This window comes from Gopherus flavomarginatus, chromosome 7 (genome assembly GCF_025201925.1).
Source record: "Gopherus flavomarginatus isolate rGopFla2 chromosome 7, rGopFla2.mat.asm, whole genome shotgun sequence".
NCBI classification, from domain to species: domain Eukaryota; kingdom Metazoa; phylum Chordata; order Testudines; family Testudinidae; genus Gopherus; species Gopherus flavomarginatus.
In genome coordinates, this window is record NC_066623.1 from 144,943 (window position 1) to 170,825 (window position 25,883).

General features: G+C 44.1%; 1 protein-coding gene across 7 annotated transcripts in view; it reads right to left on the bottom strand.

The window, feature by feature from the left end:
* The window catches only part of REEP2 (receptor accessory protein 2), a 49,547-nt gene extending 24,573 nt beyond the window's left edge, over positions 1-24,974 (bottom strand). The window contains exons 1-9 of one of the 7 annotated variants that reach the window (XR_007775476.1): positions 24,823-24,974; positions 23,590-23,662; positions 16,753-16,829; positions 16,175-16,313; positions 15,462-15,575; positions 14,803-14,947; positions 13,255-13,415; positions 10,314-10,468; positions 8,170-9,293 (exon numbers count right to left, since the gene is read on the bottom strand). Coding sequence is in view for 4 of the 7 variants with exons in the window: in XM_050962353.1 (XP_050818310.1) it covers positions 10,394-10,468; positions 13,255-13,415; positions 14,803-14,947; positions 15,462-15,575; positions 16,175-16,313; positions 16,753-16,829; positions 23,590-23,662; positions 24,823-24,854 (816 nt within the window). In the remaining 3 variants the exon portion in view is untranslated. Of the gene's footprint in view, positions 1-8,169; positions 10,469-13,254; positions 13,416-14,802; positions 14,948-15,461; positions 15,576-16,174; positions 16,314-16,752; positions 16,830-23,589; positions 23,663-24,822 lie in introns of those variants that run through there. The other 6 variants (XR_007775475.1, XR_007775477.1, XM_050962356.1 and 3 more) reach the window with 6 other exon arrangements.
* Positions 24,975-25,883: the final 909 nt, after the last annotated feature.

Genomic DNA, 25,883 nt, shown 5'->3' on the forward strand with positions numbered 1-25,883 from the left:
AGCGTTCTGGGATGTATCAGCAGGAGTGTTGTAAGCAAGACACAATTAGTAATTCTTCTTCTGAACTCCATGCTGATAAGGCTTCAACTGGAATACTGTGTATTATTCTCCATACCATTCCTTATTCATCCTAACATTGTCTGGCCTGGTGTTTTGGGTTTTTTTAATCTGTATGTTGAGTAAAGGTCTTCAGTTAGTCTATCCACGGTGTTGCTTCCCCCAGATTATTTCAGTTATGTTAGAACTGGTAAGGTGTATGCATAGTTTAAATTATTCCATCCAATGTGCATTGCCTTGAAATTCAATACTGACAAATTCATCTGCCATTGTGTTGTCCATTTATCTCATTTGGTTAGGTCCCTCGGAAGTTCCAGTCTTGACTAAGAGAGGCAATTTTTGCTCCTCCCATTGGGAAACCCCAGAAACCTACAGCCAGTGATTAGTATGCACTCATAATAGAAGCTGGAAAGTTTGTATGAAAGGGTCAAGTTAGGCAGCAGCATAATTATGATGGGAATCATGTGAGTATCTACACAGATACATGTTCTGTACATGCAGGAGAAATTTGATAAAAGCACTAACCTGATATGGATGAGACATGGGCAGTATAACCAGCTCCTTCAATTGTTAGATTTCAGCATTGCCATATGTTATATGGGCTCTCATTCATCCCCACATTTCCTCTTTCACCATGGGTTTGTGTTTTGAGTATTTCATTTTCTTATAAACTTCTAATAGTGGTTTCTTCACTGGAGTTTTCTCTATCCTTTCTTAATTTTAATCTCTCCCCTCTGAATTACTGCCATTCATCATCCAGGTGTCTGAGGGTCAGACAGCACCCTAACAATGCCTATAGATGCAATTCAAATGCACCCACTTCCATGGTATCTAGACAACACACGTAAGTTAAGAAATATCAGTTCTTCCACAAGAGGAATTAAGATTCTACTCACCTGATAGGAGTTACTATTGAGCAAAATAACGGATTAAACACACTAGCAAATGATGCTGCCTGCAGTTCTCTTCAATTTTGGTCTCAAGAATTGGCCTTGGAGAGCATACATCCAATGTTTCTCTGATGTATAGCAAAACAGGCACTCCCTGCCCCAGGAAATAGACAAACTTGAACCTATAGCACCTGTATGATATAGCATTGCAAAGCTCTTCCATCCTCAGGAACAAGTATTCTATTCTGGTCTCCTGCATGGCTGTACAGAGCAGTCTAGCCCAAGACCTGGCCCTGAACAATAGAAGACAATATTTTAGATTGAATTAAGGTTACAAAAGCACCATTAAACTTTAGAAGACTGGCATTTTCCAGCCTGCCAGCCAAATCAATAATTACAAAGGCAATTGTATATACGCCTCTACCTCGATACAACTCTGTCCTCGGGAGCCAAAAAAACTTACTGCGTTATAGGTGAAACCGCATTATATAGAACTTGCTTTGAGCCACTGGAGTGTGTAGCCCCGCCCCCCAGAGAGCTGCTTTACCGCGTTATATCAGAATTTGTGTTATATCCAGGTCCGGCACTACCATTTCGGCAGCCTAGGCAATCGCCTAGGGTGCCAGAATAATTGGTGGGCGCCATTTTGCCTGGAGCTGCCACAGTGGTGCCTGCAGAGGGTCCGCTGGTCCGCGGCTCTGGTGGAGCTGCCGCAGTCGTGCCTGCGGAGGGTCGGCTCCTCACGCAGCTCCGGTGGACCTCCCGCAGGCACCACTGCAGCAGCTCCACTGGAGCCATAGAGCACCGGACCCTCTGCAGGCACCACTGTGGCAGCTCCAGCGGAGCCACGGGACCAGCGCGCGGGATGGCGAAATTGCTGTCCGCCTAGGGCGCTCAAATCCCTAGCGCCGGTCCTGGTTATATCGGGTCGTGTTATATCAGGGTAGAGGTGTAGATGCTTAAGGATTAATTTCTATCATTCATTGTAATTGAACCGTGGCACTATTGCTTATGGCCAGACAGTTGCTCATTTATCTTGACTCTACTACTCCTTGAGCTTGCCGCAGAGAAAGAATTCCCTATCTCTGTACATCTTTGATGGGATTCAGTTCAAACTAAAAGTATTTCTAATGCTCTTATTAATCCTATTAGGGACATTCTTTCTTAGAAGAGTTGCTTGGGGAGTTTAGCATTAGAGGAGGCTCAGGCTGTCACATATAGTAGACTTGGAAAGTCCAACCTAACTCCCACCTCCGCATCCTTACAGATAATTGGTAGCCCTGCAAGGGCATTAACCACACAAGGACAGAAGTAAACAGAAAATTGTCTTCTCTTCCAAAGGAAGTATGTGCAACAAGTAAATTTCCCTCAGAACCAAAAGTCACTATGGGAGATGCCATGGACATATACTGGTGCAAGAGTTGCTTAAATTCAGCTCTTGGACCAGCCTGAAACCATGTCTTGCAGAATAAATGATTGAGAATCCAATGACAACAGAACATCAGGACTTGAGGTTAGCCTCCAGAAGACTTGGATTCTCACAGTGAAATGGTCATCCATGGGAGCCTGACAGTGAGTGGCAGTGAAACGAGGAGGAAGAGGATAAGCCTATGTGCACAATTTGCACAAGCCTCTATGTCTCAATACCAAACAAACTGCATTAAAAGTGGAATTTTGTCCAGGTATCCAGCAGACTGGATGTGCTTCCTTGTTTAATATAAGGAAGGATGTGAGAAATGGACCTAGGACATGAGAGGATCCAAAGTGAGCAGCACAGCAAATCCATGGAAGGAAGAGTATTTGTGCACAGGGAGCGCATGAAAAGGTTTTGGTGATAACAGCACAGATTCACATTTACCTGCAACATTAAAAAGAAACAGAGGCAGATGTGGATTTTTGTCTACATTCCATATTATTTCTGATTTCAACTCTTCATTGCAAACAGAACAGTGGCAGTTTTGCTATTTGACTTTGCTACAGTTGTTCAAACATGAGTCATCCTCAGAAACCTAAAGCTCAAGCATTACAATTAATCATTTTGGCCTCAAATACAGTTGAGGGTTTCCCAGGAAAAAATCCATTTCTCAGCCTAAGCTCGTCACAGGGCATTCACTCCTTTCAGTATTTGCCCCATATGGTGTATTTACTACATAGAGTGACAGAAGAGACTAACACCATCCTGCCCTCCTTGAAATTATCAGAGGTGTTGTGGGTTGTCAGGATCTAACCTGGGGGCTGCAGCATGGAAGCTGTGCTTAAGGCTCAAACTGATTCAAATACATTCTTTGGACATACCTTTACAATTTTTGTGACCTATATTTCCCCCTCGCCCTATCCTACGTGGAAAGGTCTCAGCTGCTACAGAAAGTGGAAGGATCGCTCAGTCACCATACAAGTCAATTGTTCCCAAATATACATTGCTCTGGACACCTCTTAAGACCTCTCTGGGACCCCTTGGCCTTGAATTTAGAAGTCTCTAGGGACCCCTAGGATTACTAACTTTTATAAATATAGAAATCTTACCAGAAACTGTAACACAAGCCTTCCTGAATCGTTGCATAAACCCATTTCAGGTGAGATAGTACCAGAGGCTCAAGAAGTAACACTGATGGGTGTACATGTACACATTCTGGAACATTAAGAATGAGCGCACGTGCGTGCACACACACATCCCAGCTCTAAGCACTTACACCAGAAACACTCATACGTAGCTTCAGAATGTGAACACCTGCAGCTGTTGGGCTTCCATAAGCCTGTTTTACACACAAAATCAAGAAATGGCATGGTATGTGCCATTCCAGTGGCTTGGTGATGTGGTGAGGAAAGCTAGGGTGCATGACAGGAAGAGTGATAGTTTCTCATGGGGCATCATACAGCATTTCTCCATCAGGCAGCAGCAGATTTCCTCTCTCGGATGATGGTATAGTATTTCCATTAGGGAATACGAGGTGAATATCCTTGGCAAGTGAGGTAGGGAGTTTCCTTCTTAAGCAGCAGACCATGTTACCTACACTGCATGAGGGCTTGGATTTTCCCCATTAGGCAATGGGACATTGGTTCTCAGAGTCTCACGAGCATGTGGTATGGCATTTCCTAGTTAGGCAGCAGGACATGGCGGCTCATGGGATGTTTTGTGGACCAGCATTGTGCTCCATACTGTACAGAACATCACACCAAGGACTTCTCTAAGATGACAAGCTTAGACAAGAATTAAAGCTCAAAAGCACAAGTGGTGGGAACTCAATGTTCTCAGGAACAATAGCCCTTCAAGGAGCTGAGGTAACATGGTTTGGGGCCTTGAGGAGGAAGTATACTCCCAACAGGAACATGGAAGGAGAGAGGCATTCAGATACTATGGTGATAAGGGCCATATAAATAGTTAGACAGATGGGTGGATCTTATTGCATCAGGATGGGAAAGAGGAGCACTCTTTGAAAAACCCTTTACACCATCAGAATGACTATATTGATAACACCCCCACCAAAAAGAGTGAAAATCTTTAAAAAAAAAAAAAACATCCACAAACCAAAATCCTTCACCCTCCAATCAGTTTTTAATTTAAAAAAAGGGGGGGCAGAGGAGAGATGCCAGAGATTCCATAATGTGCACTAGGACCTTTGCTATCAATAATTATTTTATGTGGAAGGTGCTCAGATACAACAGTGATGGACAGCTATATAAAACCCTAAGACAGACAGATATAGCATTTCCTCCTCCTCAGGCTGCAGCAGAACATGGTAAGGGAGTGAGGAGGAAGCGTGGCAGTTGGAATGGTACAACTTTCCCTTCTTATGCAGCAGGATGCAAGATCATCATGTTTCATAAGGAAAACATGGCACAAAGTTTCCTTCTCCAGCAGCATGACATGGGCTCTTAGGGTGGAAGTATGGCATTTCCCCTTTATGCGAGTCAGTAGCATAGCTAGGCAGGGCAGCGGCTGCTCTCCCACCGAGCTCAAGTGGCGCCTTTTTAATTTTACTCACCCGGGAGCAAAAAAAAAACAAAACAAGGCACCACCTGCTGCTGCGCTTCTACTGACGGAGCGGCGTTCTGGGTCTTCAGTGGCAGGACCTTCACTCGCTCCGGGTGTCTTCGGCAGCACTGAAACTTCATCACAGAAATGCCGCTGAAGACCTGCAGAACGGGTGGTGCCTTTTTTTTTCCCCCGCTCCCCCTGTTCCCTTCACCTGGCTATGCCACTGATGTGAGTAGGAACCACAAGTGAAGCTGCCTCCAGTGATTTCATGTACTTAGTGTGCTATAGCTTACTCATCCTATGAGTAAGAAACACCTGAGAGTCATTTCTTCTCCTATCTTCCCACTTACATCTCTGCATCTAGACATATAAGCAACTGGGTGTGGGGGTGTTATTGGGTGCAATAGGTTCTGCTGCAAAGTAAAGATTTAACATATAACAATTCACTTGCATCATTCTGAACCCTGAAGAAACCAATGAATGTGGGGCAGCATCAGCATTTTCTGCCACATAATGGTGTTGTAGGCACAGCAGCTAGTAAGTATGTTACTGAAACAGCAAGTGGAAAGCTTTCATTAAGGGAAAGAGGTTATACACGCTACCACCCATCCATACTTAAAACCAGGGCTGGGAACTGACTTAAACTGTCACATGAATGTTTAATTAGATTTTGATCTACCTGGTCAAAGCCTTTACATCCCATATGAGGATCAAGCTTAGCCTCCCTCCGGTGCTCACTTGGGAAGCTGACAGAAGGCACACAGGCCATGCTGAGGTTTTATTCTTGGTAAGAATAAGAGTCACTTTCTGCTGCCTCCTGGCCCAGGAGATAGGGAACAAGACGTGGAGTTCAAGAAACCTGGTTCTACTGTGACCTCAGCTGAGTTATTAAACCTCAAGGTAAAGTGGGGACAGGGATACTGAACCACCTTTGCTGACAGCTTGGAGATTAGTGATAACGTAGTGCTAAATATCAACTTTGTTTTCTATTAATCTAGCACAGGAAGGCAGGAGACCAGGCCCCTGAGACTGGAGCCCTTAAAAGCAACAAAAAGCCCTGCTTTGGAAGGGCAGGGGTTGGCGGCACCAAGCAAGAGACAACAGGAGCAGCACTAATTGCCGAGCAGTGCTAGGAGCTCAACAAAGAAAGAGGCAGAGGATGAGCTGCTGACCAATTCACCAGAGGGGCAGTGAGCAAGGGAAGGTAACTTTTGATCCCCAAACAGTCCCAAATCCTTTGCCTAGCAGGGATACAGCAATATAGCGTCCCTGCTACATTGGGTTGCATGTACCTCTCCGACACAATATTCCTAATTCTACCTCTCACAGACACATTCAGAGACTAGAGAGTGCATGAGGCAATCTGTGGAAGGAGTTGAGCACGACAGTGTGTTACTGCTATTCCAGGCAAGGGGAGTTGGCACCACCCCTCTATTCATCTGCTCTCTGCACTGGTAGTAAAGCTGCCCTCGATCCCCACTTGTGTCTACAAACTCATGTTTGCAACTACTCAGCCAGGACACCAATTTTTAGATACCCCCAGCTTGGATCAATAGAGCAGAAAGAGGGTGAATTTTACTCTCAAGGGTGACAGTATCCCACTCTGTACTTTCTATAATACATAATTACAATTATGCTAGCCTGACCTTAGAACATAAAAATGGCCATACTGGGTCAGACCAAAAGATCCATCAAACCCAGTATCCTGTCGCCTGACAGTGGTCAATGGCAGATGCCCCGGGGGAATGAACAGAACAGGTTATCATCAAGTGATCCATGCCCTGTCATCCAATCGCAGCTTCCAACAGAGGCTAGGGACACCATTCCTGCCCATTCTGGCTAATAGCCATTGAGGGACCTATCTTCCATTAATCTATTTAGCTCCCTTTTGAAACCTGTTATAGTACTGGTCTTCATAACACTCTCTGGAAAAGAGTTCCAGAGGTTGACAGTGTGTTGTGTGAAAAAATACTTTCTTGTGTTTGTTTTAAACCTGCAACCTATTCATTTCATTTGGTGGCCCCTTGTTCTTGTATTAAAAGGAGTAAATAACACTTCCTTATTTACTTTCTCTATACCACTCATGATTTTATAGACCTCTATCATATCCCCTTTTAGTTGCCTCTTTTCCAAGCTGAAAAGTCCCAGTCTTACTAATCTCTCCTCATACAGAAGCAATTCTATACCCCCAATCATTTTTGCTACCCTTTTCTGAACCTTTTCCAGCTCCAGTGTTATCTTTTTTGAGATGGGGCGACCACATCTGCATGCAGTTTTCAAGGTATGGGTGTGCCATGTATTTATATTCAAGGATAAAATAAAGACAGCTGCAGAACAGTGATAGTATTTGATAGACAACAGACTAATGCAATTGATATTCAAAAGGCTATCAAAGGAATGTTAAGGCTAAAAAATGAAGCACTCATGGGTCAGAAAATGACAGTTAAGGCTATGCATTCAATTCTGCCCCTAATGTGGGTGTGCACAGATTACAATGCAATATTTAATTGCATGATTACATACCAATTTTCCCAGAGAACCACTGCCCCTTTCAACATACAGAACGGATCGTGCACAGTGAATGAAGCAGCTCTTTCATGCTTATTTTTTATTATAATTGTTCAGTGTGTGGTTCCTTTCTCCATACACTGCACACCAGCCAACTCCTCCACAAAGACAGGAAAGGAGCCTCTGCCTTATTCACTGGATAAACTTACCTCCTTCAGTTCACACTGTCCAGCTTCTGGAGTGAGCAAGGCAGAGGTCTTGTGGAAAGTGACAATATGAGGATAATATAATTAGAGATTGTATGGAAATTAATATGCACAAAGAGAGCAATGGGGGGTTGGAAGTAGAATATGGGCTGCCTTACCCTTGGTATTCCCAGACTTGAGTCCTTCATAATTTAAGAGAGCATTTGATATGGAGATTTTTATGTTAAAAAAAAACAACAACAAAAAAAATTGATGAAATCTGATCATGCAAAGTTACTTACTATACAGCATAATTGCCCTGTCCTGTCCAATACAGGATAAACTTGGACATGGTTCCTTCACAGCCAAGTCTCTTTCCAAATGCACATTCACATGTCATTCTATAGAATAAAAAGTTTCTCTTCACTTTCTTATGCAGTACCCTGAATGAGAATTTCTACTTAGATAGATACACATGCAAGTGCAGTAGCACTGGAACATTGGCAGATCATTAGTAATTAAGAAAAAAATACAATGCACATACAGAAAGCTTGTAAATCTTAATGCCTCAGCCAAATCAAAAAGGACTTTCACCAGACCACCTTATCTATTACTTAGGGTTAGCATCCCTGACAAATTACAAGATTTTTCCACAGCCTACCAAGACACTAGAACTGGTCAGTATACTTGATTTTTTTTTTAAATGGCAAAAAATTTATCCCTTCTCTCTTTGTATTTGAAAGATGTGAGCTTTTCATAAAATTTATGCCCAGGCCAAGAACAAACATGCAAAATTTCAGCCCAAAAGGTGGCAGTCTTGACAAAGTTATAAGAAATTGAAGAAAGCTACAGGAGGTGTTTCTATACACTGCCGACAACATAACTAGACGTTTAGGCTAAGAGCTCTGCCATAGTTTTAGAAGCGAGAAAATAGACTACAGAAATGGGGGGAAATCCATACTCCTAAAATACAGAGAGAATGGTCTTTAATAGGCAAGAAAGCTCCTTTGGCAGCTAATCTCAGTGAAAAATCACGGCCACCAAATATTCATCTCCAAGACATTAGTCAAGTGGTAACAGAGATATGAGGGTCCCTACTCTTCTTCTGCATCCCCCCCACCAAGAGACGTTGGGAAAGATCTACTGACAGGTACAGGGTTAGGATGTATTCTCACCCAGAGGAGGGGGGATCCCTTCAGCTATTCTCAACATATTGGTGTCCAGCATAGCTTGCATTGACACACCTCAAAAGGTGTGGGATTTTTTTGTTTTTGTTTTTTTTAAATGTGAGTGCTACTGTCGTCCAACCCCCTCATTACATACCCCATATCCAAAAGTATTTCTGGCTTGAATCTTACATGTTGCTCAGGTTCCAGGAGACTGACGGATCTGGCACATTGTTAAATACAGGAAGAGTTGTTCAAGGGCTGAAGTGAGATGCAGCAGAAGAACTGATCACAATCCCAATACTGTATTTTTCCCCCCAACTGAAGAATGGAGTCCTGGTATCAGGATAATGAAGTTTTCATACTTTAGTTATTTGTAAACTCTCAAGCCCTGTGGATTGGCTCTCCTGGAGCCTTCTGAGTTGGGACAGAAGGGCCTCTAGATTTGTTCCACCTCACACTTACTCAAGTAAGTCTGCAGACTGCATTGAGCCAGGTTTTCCAGTATCATCTGTTAGAATGAAAGAATTTGTCAGATTAGTTCTAGGGTGACTAGCATCGGGGTGCTGTGGAGTTCAGCCATTGGGTGTGACTGTAACATCCTCAAAGTCCACCCAACGCATTGCCAAGAGAGGCTCATTGGCCCCCACATTGCCTCACACACCCACCCTTTTTGACATCATCCATACAGGAATTGGATTGGACTATGGAATCCAAAATAAAATTCAAGCAATTCTGGAGACGGACCACAAACTCCGGGAGTGCCAAGTAGTCAGTTCTCCAGCAGACACACTTGTATATACGCCAGCATGTGCACACACTCACACACCCACTCATGTCCTCCTAGCCACTGTGGAGTCTCAGCTCCCTCCCTGCTCTTCCTTCTCCCTGAAAAGCAAAGAAAGCCATTCATCCTCACTTCCTGAGAGTCCATCTGCAGCATATGCTGGAACCCTGACAATTCCACTCCTCCTACAAGTCAATCATGAATGAAGCTGGAAAGCATCAGCCACATATTGCTTCAGTCCCCTTCCCTAAAAGAATGGGCTTGAATTACGAAGGAACTGGTACCAGCCACTTTGCTACAGGCACTTACTACCAATAATTCCCCTCAGTAGCTTCAGGAGGATGCCCAGGCTGATGTAAGACATTTTCAGGAGCTGTCCACCCCAAATGGAATTTCAGTGGCCCCATCCTGAATATTTTCAGTCTCTGCACAAGGGATGGCTCTAACTCTAATTAACCAGTGGACCAAATTTGGCGATGAATCCTGGTCATGTGCCACCTGAGGCACATTGTACATATATTAAGAATAATAATAATCAGTTCTTCCAGCAGAGTTTCCCTATTAGGGTTATGCAGAGAGGGGATCCCAAAGCAACAGGCTATGTACAGACAGATCAGCATTCCCTCCAACAGAGAGATGAAGACTAAATAATTTCTGAGGAAGTGCATCCTCCACTCCACATGCTGAATCCCTACCACGCCCTCGCCTTGGAATAAGCTCTACAAAGAAGTAGCTGTTATGTACATGTATCTCAGCTCCATTCCTTTGGAAAGTGTCCCTTCAAAGTGACAGGCAAATCCTGGGACAGATGGGTCGGGGTTTCCTTAGGCTGACTCCCCAGCAGCAATGGAGCCTGCAGCTTTCTTCTTGGGGCGAGCTTTCACACTCTTTAGTGGAAGCTGCAAAAGAAAACAGAGAAACTATCAGTTCATGTAGGGCACAAGTACAGAGGAGAAAGGAGGGATAGCATAGATCAACACAACACAGCAAGGAGGGTTGGCAGAACACAAGGAGTCTATTTAATCCAATAGGCTATCCTCTTAAACATGGCTGAAGGGACACAATCTGCTCAAAAATTTGGACTTCTTGATATTTTTAAACTTTTTTTTGTCAGTGTCACTGTATAGTCATTAAGTTTTCTGTTGTTTCAGTGGGTCTTTCACACAGCAACAGGGAATGAAAAACATTTTAAACCATAGGAAAATTTAATAGGAAAAAAACCAAGAATCAGCAAGGGGCCTTGAGAGTAGAAGTGTCTTGGGGGCGGGGCAGGAAGAAGAGACTAGGTTTCAAATCAATCATTAGTCTCTATTCCAACTTTTCTGGTTCTAAATAGTACCCACAATCCTGCTCTTCCAGAAAGAAAGCCATTAACATCTTGGACTAGTTCGTACACTCTGCTTCAATTGCTTATCTTATTCCAGATCCTTAGGGAGGGGAGTGGATTCAGTTAGTTGTGAAGACCTGACACCATTGACAGAGCTGAGAAGTTGCCCAAAGCATGTTTCTGAAAAAGTGTCTAAGAATTCCCACAACAAAAGAACAGAAATTGGACTTGAAAGTTCTGAAGGAAGATTAAGCGGAACAAACAAGTCTTCCTGAAAAGTACCTTGCCTTCTGTATTCATCATGAAGCAGCAGAAAAGGACACAGTCCCTATTTCCTGCCCCCTGACCTGCACTTTATAGATCACCTTTAACACTCATTAATAGGAGAATGGCAATAGAATCTGGCCCTCCTGCTTCGCAGCAGTTTATGCTAACTGTTCTAGGCCACAGGGCCTTTTAGCAAAGAGAGCAGGAGGATCAAGCCAAAGGAGCTTCTAGGATCAGAAATCCAGGCAGGTTTCAATCATCTCATTAGACCAGGCATTTTGCCCAGCAGGGGACTAGACACCCAAGTGTGCAGCATACCCAGTCTAAACGTTTAAATGTTAATGCCATGTTACTACAGGCGGTGCAATTCAAACTATCAATCCATCACTAAATGTTTCAAAGTTTAGCAGCTTGAGTTAGGCTGAGCAAAAAATGGCCCCCACCTTAATAATAAGAAACAACGTATTTATCATTTGTAAACCAAACTATGATGACGGGGAGACCTTCAGCAAGAGCCCAAGCCTGGAAAGTTTCAGCTCAAAAAACAAAAAAGTTTCAGAGTTATGAGCATCTGAAAAAGAGGGGATTCAAATGGAAACTATACTGGGCATAAATGCACCCATTCTAGTGTGTGGCTAGGCTTAGAGATGTGATTGAAGGATGGAAGGCATAATAACCATCCACTCCTATCTGAAAAAAGGCCAAAAGGGGAGTAACAGAATCAAGTTATTCATCTAAGGCATTTCTAAGACTCAAGACACAGGCTGGATCTATTAGTAAAAGTTTCCTGACAGGAACTGTCCCAGGGAAGAGGGAGTCTCATTGTTTTACATCCCACATCATCTAGGCTAAGAGCCTCTAATGGACTTATCCTCCATGAATGTATGTACTTCTTTTTTGAACCCATTTATAGTTTTGGCCTTCACAACATCCCCTGACAATAAGTTCTACAGGTTGACTGTGCATTGTGTGAAGTAGTACTTTTGTTTGTTTTAAACCTGCTGCCTATTAATTTCATTGGGTGACTCTTGGTCCTTGTATTATGTGAAGAAATAAATAACACTTGTCTATTCACTTTCTCCACACCATTCATGATTTCACAGACTTCTATCATATACCCCCCTTAGTCGTCTCTTTTCTAAGCTGACCAGTTCCATTCTTCTTAATCTCTCCCTCATATGGAAGCTGTTCAATACTCCTAATTATTTTTGTTTCTCTTCTCTGTACTTTTTTCCAACTCTACTATAACTCTTTTGAGATGGGGTAACAACAGCTGCATGCAGCATTCAACGTGTGGGCATACCATGAATTTATATAGTGGCTTTATGATATTTTCTGTTTTATTCTCTGTCCCCCTATGTTGGCTTTTTTTGACTGCTGCTGCACACTGAGCAGATGTTTGCAGAGAACTATCTATGATGACTCCAAGATCTCTTTCTTGAGTGGCAACAGCTAATTTAGACCCCACTGTTTTTTATGTATAGCTGGGATTTTTATGTATATAGGCATTACTTTTCACTTACCAATACTGGGCAAAAAAAATCACAGGTGAAATTCAGTCACTCAGTTTAGCGAGGTCCTTTTGTAACTCTTCACAGTCAGCTTTGGATGTAATTATCTTGAGTAATTTTGTATCACCTGCAAACTTTGCCACCTCACTCTGTTTACCCCTTCATTTATTAATATGTTGTACAGATCCCTAGGGGACCCTGCTATCTACCTCTCTTCACTGTGAAAACTGACCTTTTATTTCTACTCTTTGTTTCCTATCTTTTAACCAGTTACTGATCCATGAGAGGACCTTCCCTCTTACTTCATGATCACTTACTTTGCTTCAAAGCCTTTGGCATGGAACCTTGTTAAAGGCTTCCTGAAAGTCCAAGTACACTACTGTATCACTCTTGTACACATGCTTGTTGACTCCCTCAAAGAATTCTAACAGACTGGTGAGGCATGATTTCCCTTGACAAAAGACAAGTTGACTCTTCCTCAACATATCGTGATCTATGCATCTGATAATTCTGTTCTTTACTACAATTTCAACTATACAAACCAGCTCCAGCCCAAGAAGTCATTCATACACCAGCTCACCTCGGCTTTTGTCACTTTCTTAGGAGCTTTAAGGCTCTGGGTGCGTTTCGGTGTTTTGTCTCCTGCATCCTCATCTGAAGGTTCTGTTCTAGAATCAGACTGGGCCCCATTTGACCTTTGAGACACACTGGCCTCTTCTCCTGAGGAGTAACAGGAAGCAGCTAAGGATGAGAAGAAAACAAAAACACCTTTTGTACTTTTCAGTACCAAGTCCATCCAAAAGGGGCTCCCAATCAGGGCTGTCAGGAGGGGAGAGAGGTGTCAACAGCTCTTACTCAGGGCCTGGGGGATACACCCAAGAGCGTGCAAACATGCCCATAATCTGGGAAGGACATGGAAAATGTGGAAGACTTATGCCTCCTAACCAAGGTAGATTGATTGGCATCAAACAATTTAAATCACTGGTTTTCATCATGATTTAAATGAGCAAGCAGAAAATCTTGATTTAAATAATCAATTTTACTCATTTTGCATTTTTACCTTTTAGTTATTTTCCTAAAGAGGGGTTGATTCTCATTGACTGGTAACCATTAAAACACAACGGTACATTAAAATTGGTACTTTTGCTAACAGGAGAATATTCTATAACTATACACATTTACTTTAAGCTGCTAAAGTTTAAAACGTTTTTCAGACTCTTCATTTTTACATTCTTCTATGTTAAAAAATAGTGAATGATGCACTTCTTATTTACTAGAGGATTGATTTTTACTTGCTGTTTTTGTGCTTTTTCAATAGCACTTGACACAAATCACATTTAAGAAAGCTACCTTAAATGTGCTGGATACACACGAAAAAAGTTTATCAAATGTTTTGCTTTTGAAACTGATTAAGCAAAGAACGAATGCATTATCTGTAATTTGTGAATTGATATATTGTTTCTGTTCACCATGTCCTTCAAGATTTTAGAATTAGTAGAGCTCATACTCTAACATACAGTTTTTACTCTTAGATTGGAAAAGGAAAACAAGCTTTCCTGCTTTTGTACTTTCCCATTGTTTTTTTAACCTTCAAGGAACTAGATATTGAACTGCACTCATTGAATAAACCGAAATGAAGAGAACTCTCTTCGTACCTCCAGAAGAAACTACTACTGAAAAAGCTAGTTTAGCACTTAAAATAAAATAAATAAATAAATATGGTTCCAGGTGCATAGCCAGCAACTTCCACCAGTTCAGTGATGTGGCATTCTTTAAAAATTATGGTAGTGTACGCGTATTGTATGAACATTTTTTCATGAATTTAAATGACTAATGTCTAAACTTACTATATTAATGTAGGCTATCATATTTTCAAATTTAATTTTAAATAGATTTTAAAAATAAAAAAAATCCAGGGATGACAGCAGATTCATCTGGAAGGGAACTCACTCCAAAAATCTCTTTCCCCCAAGTAACAGGCAACTCATACTCCTGTATTACATGCAGCATTCAAAACATAAAATGCAAAGCTTTGGCAGCACTTACCACTCTCTTGAAGCCTCAATACCCTCCCCTTACCCCTGTTGTTCAGGGCCTCACAGAATGGCCTACCAGGAGTATTATATACCTGAATCCTCAATGGTTTCAAGGCCACTAGTGGAGGTGCGCAGCTGTGGCTTGGGGCTCCGCAGATGCACAGTATCTTCATCCCGGATCAGAGTCAAGTCCTGCATGCTGAAACTCCTCAGCTTCTCAGACAAAACTCCCTGACCCTAATAGGACATAACAGTTAGTGACATGGATATCTCATACATGGCTTCTGTCATCTGTGATTCTTCACAGAGACAAATTGAAACGAGAGGGAAAATGTCCCATTCCCCACAAAGAGACTCAAGAGGAAGAGACATGCATGCTCCAGAAGCCAACAGGAAAGAAGATTGACCTAGGGAAATTTCCCCCTCAGCCCTGTCCCATGCTGAAGTGCTGTGTGAAGAATAATGCAAACTGGAGGAAGGCAGGAGGAGAGTGAGGTCAGCAGCACCCACCACCTTCCCTCCAAGCCAACAGGGAATCAGCGGGAGGGACACAGCAACAGGAACTGAAATAGTTTTAAAACAGAATTTGATAAATGTATGAATGGGATTATATGACACGGTTGCCTACGATAGCTGGGCAATGCACTTGATGACCAAGGAGGTCCCTTCCAATCCTATGGAAGTTATCCTGCTGGGGGCAGACTGGTGTCTCAGAGGCTAAAGAAGTGGATGCAGCACACAGTTGTGTTACCTTTGCAGCTGCAGTGACTGCTGCATTGGCAGCCAAGTTTAAACCTTTCTTGCCAACTCGCATCATGGTTTCATAGCTCTTGTCACGGGCCTGGGTAATATACTCATCAATCTCCTAGGAAAGAAGTGGGGAAACCCAACATTTAGATTCCTGATTACAAGCATGGTCAGAGATCCTCCCCATTAAAAACCAAAAGCTCACATCAGGCACTTTTCTTCAAGACTAATGGCACCAGCTACTGGGCATTACTTTTGTCACTGCCATCCCTCTGCCATTTACAGCAGGCTTGCACCCAGTAGAGGGTTGCATTTGCAACTTGTCAAAAAGCAGTGAACTGTATCTAATTTACAGAAGATGGAGCAGAGGATAGCTGCGCCTACCATAATATGAAGTTGCAGCCTGCAGAAACTACAGGTTCTAGAATGCATGGCTTCCATCTTGATTCAAACAGTCTAACTGCTGGAGCATTCCATGCGGGAACCCATCACATCTGCAAGCCACACATCTATACTAAAAATTACAGCTACTACAGGTCATATTGCAATACTCCATAGGGTGCACTTTGGCCACCTTGCTTTAGAGAAGTAACGCATCCTACATCTCTATGCAGCACAAATATGACTTGATGCATCAGGATCTTTATTATGGTCTAAATGGGTCAAAAGTCACCCAACTTCCAGGGCAGATCAACAGCTGTGGCAATAGAAAGGTACCTTTTCTTTACTGGAGAGCGTTGGGTGCACAAACTTCCTGTAGAGGACGCTGGAGCCCTTGGTGTAAGGAGAGAGCAGCCAGATCACAAATGCGATTTTCAACTCAAAATAAAATGGAAACCTGAGCGAGATGGAGAAGCTGGAATCAAAAGCAGGTCAGAGACAGATACAGATAGGTGGATAGTCCAAAGTGGAGCACAGATCGGATTAGTAAAGAGAAGATTCAGAAATGGAACAGAATAATGACAAGGCCAGCAATGTAACAGAGTCCTTCCTGAACCTCTGGGACACACTTCCTTGAGGCCTCTCTGGGGATGCCTCCATAGACTTGGGTTTGTAGCTGTGTAGACTGGGTTTGTAGTCGCAGTTCAGGCTGGAGCTCAGGCTCTGAAGCCCACCAGGCATTTAAGGTTACATAAGGCAAAGAGGCTAAGTCACAGCTTCCAGCCACAATGGCTACAAAAAAAGTCCTTGAGTGGAGAGGACCCTTCCTCCTGTATCCCACAGCAGTTGATCCTAGAAGAGTATCAGAGCTTTCCCGCCCTTCCCCACATGGAATGAACAGCCTGAATACTCACCAGGAAAGAACAATATCTGTGAGTGTTTCTGCTGTGGTGAAGAAGGCAAACACAATCCAATACATCATCCACTTCACCTGTAAAAGGACAGCTATTCCATTAGAAACCAAAAAACACAAAACACTAGGTTACAACCCAAAAACTGGGATTTTTTCCTTGTCAAATGACTTGTCACCTCAAGATGTTAATTTTATCCTAAGGATGAGGGTACGTATCAGTAATTTAGGATAGAACACATTAAATGGATGTCATAATTAATCCATAAAACATGAAATTATGAACACAGGAAAATATCAACTAAGGTTAACCTTTAAAAAAATCCAAACAAATTAAGATATGCAAATACATAGCTAGGAACGCCCAAATAACCTTAACTCTTATGTAGCAACACCATAAAATACCAAATGATTACAGCATTTTAACGTTTATAGTCCCAAACTAGATCAAGACTTTTTGACTGAACATTAGATTTTTCTTTTTGCCATAAATCACAACATGTTTGGATTTTCTTCTAATTTTAACTTTGATCCTGAATTTCCTGGATTTGTCATGCTTGGAGATACATATAGCAACATGCCTGTAGTACTGCTTTTACTCTAAATTACTGATATGTACTCTAAACCTTAATTCCATCTTTGATGTAGTTTGTTTGGGAATTTTCATTTTAATTAAAAGTTTTATAAGTGAACACGAAACCCATAGAAACTGTTACCATGTGATATTTCTGGGGAAGTTTATTTATTTAAAGAATGTATTTATTATTAAACTTTTAGGGACATATTTCCCTGTGGATCCTGATTGTTTTTTGACGCTCTGGAGCCAAAAAATGTTCCCCTCCCTGTTGAACTGGTGAACTGGGTAATTTTTGAAAAGACATATTTAAAGACATTAATGATCACTTTTTGCTATTATTCATAATGGAAAGAATATCTATTAGAGACTGAAGAATAAAGTTTTCTCCTTCAGAGAAACGCATGAAGTGTTGACCTTTTTCAAAATTATCATTAACTCCCTTTGTTTTCAATGGGAGAAAAGTCAAGATGCCCTGGGGGAAGATGGCAACCCTCCTGTATTGTTAGGAGGTAAGGAGAATCACTGCAAGCAGCACATAAATGGAGGCAGTGGCTATCTTTGCTAAAGGCAACTTATAGTCTCAATGCCTGAGAATAATGGCAGATGTTAGCCATTGTGAAATAGGGGAGTTGTGTGTGGAATTATCTAGAAGAAGGTTATGCGCTGAAGTTTACATTTTCCTGCCTGATGAAGACGTTTGAAGAGTGTCATTAAGATAATTTGGGAGAAAAAAAAATAAGATCTGATATAGGATGCTAAATTTCTTAAAGAACCACCTTAATTTAATTTTATTTCAAACTAATTAATGGATTTACTTGTAAAGTCTTAGAAAATTCATTCTATGCTCAATAAGTAAGTGCTGTAATTTTGGAGAAAAATATAGCATATCCTTATACATAAGAGGCAAACCTCAACTCAGCCTTAACTATGGAGCCACAGCTGAGAGACACATCTACAATATACTGAATACTATTGGTCTCAATATAGAACTTTATGGTGTTGTGTCCCACTTCACTTTTTGTCATATTGCAAATTGGCCATTTATTTGATGTCCCTAGCCTCTATTTGCCAGAAGTTGGGAATGAGTGACAGGGGATGGATCACTTGATGATTACCTCTTCTGTTCATTCCCTCTGAAGCACTTGGCATTGGTACGGTTGCCAGGTGTCCGGTTTTTTTTTACCAGAGCACCCGATCAAAAAAGGACTCCGGCAGCTCAGGTCAGCACCACTGACCAGGCTGTTAAAACTCCAGTTGGTGGTGCACACAGGCTCCACGTGGCTCCCAAGAAGCAGCCGGCATGTCCAGCTCTTAGGTAGAGGGGTAGCCAAGGAGGCTCCATGGGCTCCCCTCACCCACAGGTTCCACCCCGAGTACCAGCTCCGCAGCTCTCATTGGCCGAAACTGCAGCCAATGGGAGCTGTGAGGGCAGCGCCTGCATGCAGAGGCAGCATGTGTAACCCCCTGGCTGTGCTTCCACCTAGGAGTCAGAGAGACATGTTGCCGATTCCCAGGAGCTGCCCAAGGTTAGCGCCGCCTAGAGACCGCACCTCCTCCCACTCCAATCTTCTGGCCCCAACCCCCTCCCACATCCCAAACCCAAACCCTGATCCCCCTCCCGCACTCCAAACCCCTCTGCCTCAGACGAGAGCCCCCTCCTGCACCCCAAACACCTCATCAATAGCCCCACCCCAGAGCCCACACCCCCAGCCAGAGTCTTCACCCCCTCCCGCACCCCAACCCCCTACCCCAGCTTGGTGAAAATGAGCAAGTCAGTGAGGATGGAGGAAAGTGAGCAACGGAGAGAGGGGGGAAGGGAGTAGGCGGCACCTCGGACAAGGAGTGTTCAGTTTTCTGCAATTAGAAAGCTAGCAACCTTAGGCATTGGCCACTGTTAGAAGATAGGATACTGGGCTAGATGGACCTTTGGTCTGACCCACTATGGCCATTCTTATGTATTCCTACTCTTATTTTCTGATAGCCCCTTGCAAGAGGCTTTATCAAAGCCATTCTGAAAGCTCAAATTAAGTTATAGTGACTGATTCTCCTTTACCCATTATTCTATTGACTCAAAATTCTACATCAAAGACACATGGTTTTCCTTTAAAGAAACTGGGCTGCTTCATCTCGATCATTAATCCCCGCCAAAGACAGAAATTGTTGGGCCGCACCAGAATAGATGACTTCACACAACTAGAGGCTGTACTGATGTTAACAGAGTCAACCATCTGTTAACTGCTTGGACTGTTCAGTGCAGCAGAGGCCGAAGGCAATTGGTTGGTGGGAGAAAAAGCCAGGCAGGAAGCTAGGGATCGTGGTCTGCAAAAACAGGGGGAAAAAGGACAAGCTGAGTTTGCTACAAACTAGAATAAAAAGCATTGGTAAAGTGGGTGAAAGTGGGGCATGTAAGGTAAATTGGCTATGTAAGGCAGGAATTTAAAAAAAAAAGGCAAATGAGCATAGATAAAAATTCTTCTCTCTTCTTTGCCTGTGTTGTCTATTTTTTAGACTGAGCTTTTCAAGGCAAGGACTACTAGTTTTGCATTTCGTTTTTGCAGTTTTAAATAATTGGCAGACTGCTAATTGAAAAGAATAAATATAATTGTGTTCCTCAGAGCACCACTCTTTCAGGTATTGTAAAAATTATAAGCCAAAAGCCTATACTATAAACATTAAGGTTGCATAATCAAGCATTGAAAAGTTAGAAAATGCCAGTTATTCAGATTGATAGGGCAACAATAATATTTCCTAACTTTCAAGTGCTTGATCTTCCAACAACACATTCCTTTAATATACTTTTATAGAATAATAGGTCTCATGCTGGCAGTATTATCCTTGGGATTTCTAAATATTAGAAATGACAATTTCTTAACTCAAAGTGTTGAATCCAACATGAAGGAATTCTATATAAGACATCTTGATATATAGAGAAGAACTGATAACAAAACAAAAAATTAGTGGCAGTTTAGGTACAAGTGCTCATGACTTGACCACATTTGTTATGTGCCAACAGACTAAAGTTCAAACCAGTAATACCTGATGCTGTAAAAAGGCTGTTTCACAAAGCTGAAAACAGTTATGAGCCAAATCAGTTGGTTGCCACATAACAGTGTTTAGCCCACTGGTTCATCTTCAGTCCATGCATTATGCTTTTCCGGGATGATGGGTAAACATCCTCCCCATAAAAAGACAAAAAAGTGGGGAAATGTAGTAAGAAGAGAACCTGAAACAGAAGCCCTTGTATCAGAGGCCTGGTATAAGGTAGGACTTGCTCACAAAATCTGGCAAGAACAGGACTGATATTGCTGATATTGACATTCCTGAAAAGTGCTAAGCACAGAGTACTCACGCAAACACATACCGATATCAAGAGATACCAGAACATCTCAATATCATGGATGGTATAAAAACATTCCCCAAGAGTAACAAGAACACACTGACCTCTCCTAAAAAATGAGATCAGGATAACAGTACATCATAAAAATGTTTTAATCAAACAAACATGTACAAGGTAATGGGTAATAACTAGCCACTTCGGGGAAACTAACTATGTCAGAGGCAGTAATAACTTGTTTGTATCAAGGTATAAAAATGTATCTCAAAGGAAGTATCCTTGTTCAGCCAAGGGGAGAATGAAAAGTCCCGTCATTCACTAAACTGCATCCATTGTCATGGGCATACATGTCTTAGTATCCTTGTAAAGTCTGCCAGGTGCTATTACCGTGCTTTGTTGACAATAAACCTGACCTGGTGCCTTTGCACCTTAACACATCTTGTGGTCATTGGGAGATTCGCTCAAGGTCTGTTGTGCCACCTGTCTGCACAAAGCTGGGACAGCACACAGGAAAAAAAAAATAATAATAACAAACCAAACCAACACACACATGCAGCCAAACATCTAACCATCAGTACAAATACTATACTTAAGAAGGAAAAAAATCAAATGCACAAATGTAAAATGTTTTTTAAATTCATTTAATGTGTGCCATTTAATTCTGCATTGTTCCACCACAACCCATTTCTCCCTCAAACTGACACCACTACTGAGTCACTACTGATGTGGTCTGGATTCAATAGACAGAGCTCCATATAACTTTAGAAGGCTGAAGAAACAGGAGGAGACATTGCAGAACTAGGTCCTGTAGCCCTCACTGTTGATACCATTCCTGGCTCTGCAGTTCTGCACGTAGGAGAACCACAAGTCACACCACAGACATCAACTCCACCACACCAGTGTCCTACTAATCAGTGATGCTGCTCCTCTTAGAGGCAGCAGTGAAGCAGGCAAAGAAGAGTAAAGAGGGACTAGACTCCACCCAAATACCAGCCAGATATCACCTCTCACACTGAGGTGCTGTTCTGAAATGCTCAGAGGAGCACCATGCTCAGAGGAGCACCATGCCTCCAATCAGGAGATTCATTGCTTGCTGCTGGAAAGTCCACGCTGCGACACCATGGGCAGAAGCCACAAGGGTGGGGAGACTAAAGAGAAATAAGCCCTAAAACTGGGGTCAGCAACCTTTCAGAAGTGGTGTGCCGAGTCTTCATTTATTCACTCTAATTTAAGGTTTCGCGTGCCAGTAATACATTTTAACGTTTTTAGAAGGTCTCTTTCTATAATATATAACTAAACTATTATTGTATGTAAAGTACATAAGGCTTTTAAAATGTTTAAGAAGCTTCATTTAAAATTAAATTAAAATGCAGAGCCCCTCGGACTGGTAGCCAGGACCCAGGCAGTGTGAGTGCCACTGAAAATCAGCTTGCGTGCAGACTTCGGCACCTGTGCCAAAGGTTGCCTACCCCTGCCCTAAAAGGAAGCTGGAGAAAATCCAGCCTGACAGAAGTCTCTTATCATTCAAGAGAAGAAACAGGGCAGAATAAATCATCCAACCTACAAAAGGAAAACTAAAGAAGACTGAGAAGACTGAAGAGTAACAAAAGGAGGTAGAAGAAAAGGGTTAGAGAGCCATATTCCAATGAATAGGGGAGGGAAAAGCATCTCATCTGTTTGGACTTTGAAATACTTTCAGATTATAATATATTTTCACACTTCCACTGTCTCTCCTGCTAAACTAGATTTAGGATTTGAAACCTCCAGCCAAATCAGCCTCTTTCCATGACATCATCTCCTTTTGTTCCAAATCTGTCAATAGGGAGGGGTAACATATTACCCTACAACTTGGACAAAAGGGCCCCTCGTAATTTGAGTACCTGGATATTTTTAATAAAAATTATCTGGACAACTAAATGATCAACTCTGGAGCTGCTCACCCTTCTTAAAAAGATACTGTTGCAAAATGTTTGTCTGTCTGTCTGTCTGCAGAGAATCAGTGTGACATCCATGTATGGGGGCACACATTTCCTTCAGGACCAGAAACTTAAGGAGTTTTAAATTTAAACTTAAATGGTGCCGCCAGAGAAGTACTGTTTTGATAAAGCACTGCTTGCCACCTCAGTCTGGTCCCTTCTGCCAGGGTTTTGCTATTTGACCTCATTAGAATAGATTAATATCCTCCATCCCTTCCGCCCAATAAGCAAATCTGAAACACCACACCTTCTTAAAGGATCCATTAATGTTATCAATAATGAGCACCTGCAGAGCATAAAAACACAAGAACGGCCATACTGGGTCAGATCAAAGCTCCATCTAGCCCAGTATCATGTCTGACTTCAGCCTGATTTTCAGGAGAGCTCTGCTTCCTTATGGGTACCTAAACATAGACCAGATTTTCAAACTTGCTCAGTAGCCAGCTGCTCCCCTGTAACACTTATAGCCAAAACGCCTAAAGAGCTCAACACCCAATATGCTGAGCTCTTCTGAAAACCTGTCCCTTTTTTCTGGTGCTTAAATGGAAGTGGAGCTCCTTTGAAAATCTGGCCCCAGTTGTGTGAGCAGAATTCTGTTGGAAATGCCTGGTAAAAGCATTATGGTCAGCATCAGCTAACCCTTACAGTCTTGAGAGGCTAGTATTCTCATTTTACAGATGAGCAACGGAGATGCAGAGCAGCAAAGTCAGAAGAAGTCACTGTCTGAACTTAGCATGGGTGAGTCTGAACACACTCCATCCGCACCTAGCCTTGTGGGGCTGGCCTCTAGCTCACCACACACACCCAAATGATAGGAGATATGCTTTGTCCCATACAGGGAAGGAAAAAAAACTAGTTTCAGGAGGGGGAGGATCTTGGGTGGTATGGTATTGTTGAAAACAGGATGAGAGTCAGGTTTGCCAGTGGGAACACAACACGGTGACTCACACTTACATATTCTTTTACATTTTTCGTCTTCACGGCCTTGTAAGAGGAATATGCAGGATATAAAGTGCCGAATATTAGCCTGGAATAAAACACAGCCCATGAGAACTATTCAGCATTCTTAGTCACTTGATGTTCCTCCCCTCCTGGATCTCAATACCTCATCTTAATTTTGCTTTCCGGCCCCCCCCCCCATCCGCCATCCTTTGACCTCAGGAATAAGATTCAGTTATTGGAGTGCACACGGCCTGCCTGAAGCCACCACAGGCTTTCACCTAGGGCAGTTTCACTGGCACCAAACCCTCCTTTTATATCTAAAAGCTTCAGCTTCCTGAATTTCCTACCACTGTCTCTCTCTCCATGCCTCTCACAGCTGTGGATGGTAGAGCTTGGGGAGCAGGAATAGCTCAGTGTTGAGCATTGGCCTGCTAAACCCAGGGTTGTCAGCTCAATCCTTGAGGGAGCTACTTAGGGAGCTGGGGCAAAAATTGGTCCTGCTAGTGAAGGCAGGAGGCTGGACTCAATGACCTTTTGAGGTCCCTTCCAGTTCTAGGAAATTGGTATATCTCCAATTATTACCTATTACCTTAATTACCACATTACAAGGTGATTCACCTCAAGACTATTCAGAAATGTACATTAGTAAATAATTTTGCTGCATTTCATGCAATGGACATAGTGCCCAAGTGCTCCAGCTAGCACTGCTGACAACCAAGAAGCCAGGTTTAATGGGCTAGATTTGACCTACAAAGCTCACAGCGCTCATCCATTTCAGGAAGACTCTCGCGGGTGGGCTGAGTTATGTGTCTCGTTCCTACGAGGAGAAGGGGGGTGCTGACAGGGACCCCGTCTCAAATTCACACCCCCGCTGTTTCCGAATAGCCTCCAGTGCCCCCTGCCAGATGCAGCTAATGCCGGCGGATGCCCGGCAAGGTGGGTGGGCTCAGGGCTGCAGACGGCTGGGGGGCGGTGTCCCTGTGCGTGTGGCGAAGGGCTTGGAGCTCCCGAAAAAAAGGCACTAGCGCTAAGCCCACGAAGCCTCCCCACCCACCCCGGCCTCGCAGCGCACCGACACGCCCGGCGCCTGAGGCTGCGGCTCGCTCCGCAATTCTTACAGGTCCTCAGAGCCGCTGGCTCTGAGGGGCGCCGCGCAGCGCAAGTGGGTCTCCCGGCCCCCGCGTGCGACCCGCGGCTCCGCAGACTCAGGGGGCCGGGATGCTGCAGAGCGACCCCCGCACTCACACCACGAGCCGGGAGATGATCCACGAAACCATGGCAGAGCCGGGCAGGCTCGAGGTCCGAGAGCAGCGGGTCCGCGGCAGCCGGCTCGGGGAAGCCTGGGACGATCCTTAAAGGGCAGGTTCCTGCAGCAAGTATGGCCCCACCCCAGGCTCTTAAAGGGTATGCCTCGCCGCGTCGGAGGGAAAACGGGTCCAGAGCATCCCAAGAGCAACGTCTCCTCAGTGCGAGTCCTGCGCGGCGCAGTTTGTCCCACCTACCCTCCCACCACACAGCGTCATCTCCCCCCGTATACCTCCGCGCTGCCACACAGTAAGCCCCCGGTACCCGGCCGTACCACCACACAGCGACCCTCCCGATACCCCTCCGCGCCCCCATACAGCAACCCTCCCGGTACCCCCCCTCCGCAGCACCACACAGCGACCCCTCCCGGTATCCCCCCTCCCGCGCCGCCACACAGCAACCCCCCGGTACCCCCCCTCCGCAGCACCACACAGCGACCCCTCCCGGTATCCCCCCTCCCGCGCCGCCACACAGCAACCCCCCGGTACCCCCCCTCCGCAGCACCACACAGCGACCCCTCCCGGTATCCCCCCTCCCGCGCCGCCACACAGCAACCCCCCGGTACCCCCCCTCCGCAGCACCACACAGCGACCCCTCCCGGTATCCCCCCTCCCGCGCCACCACACAGCGACCCCCCCCTCGGTATCCCCCCTCCCGCGCCGCCACACAGCAACCCCCCGGTACCCCGCCGCACCAACACAGTAATCTCTCCACGCACCGCCACACGGCGATCCCCCCCCCCGCCGGTACGCCTCCGCGCCGCCACACGGTGACCCCTCCCTATACCCTCCGCGCCACGGCGACTCCCTACCAGTACCCCTCCATGCTGCCACACAGCGACCCCCCGTACCACCCCCCGGTACCCCTTCCGCGCCGCCACACAGCACCCCCCACCAGTACTCCCCCGTAGCACCACATAGCGACCCCCTCCACTGTACCGCCACATAGCGACCCTTCCCCATGTCCTCCACACCGCGACCTCCCCGGTACCCCTCCTGTGC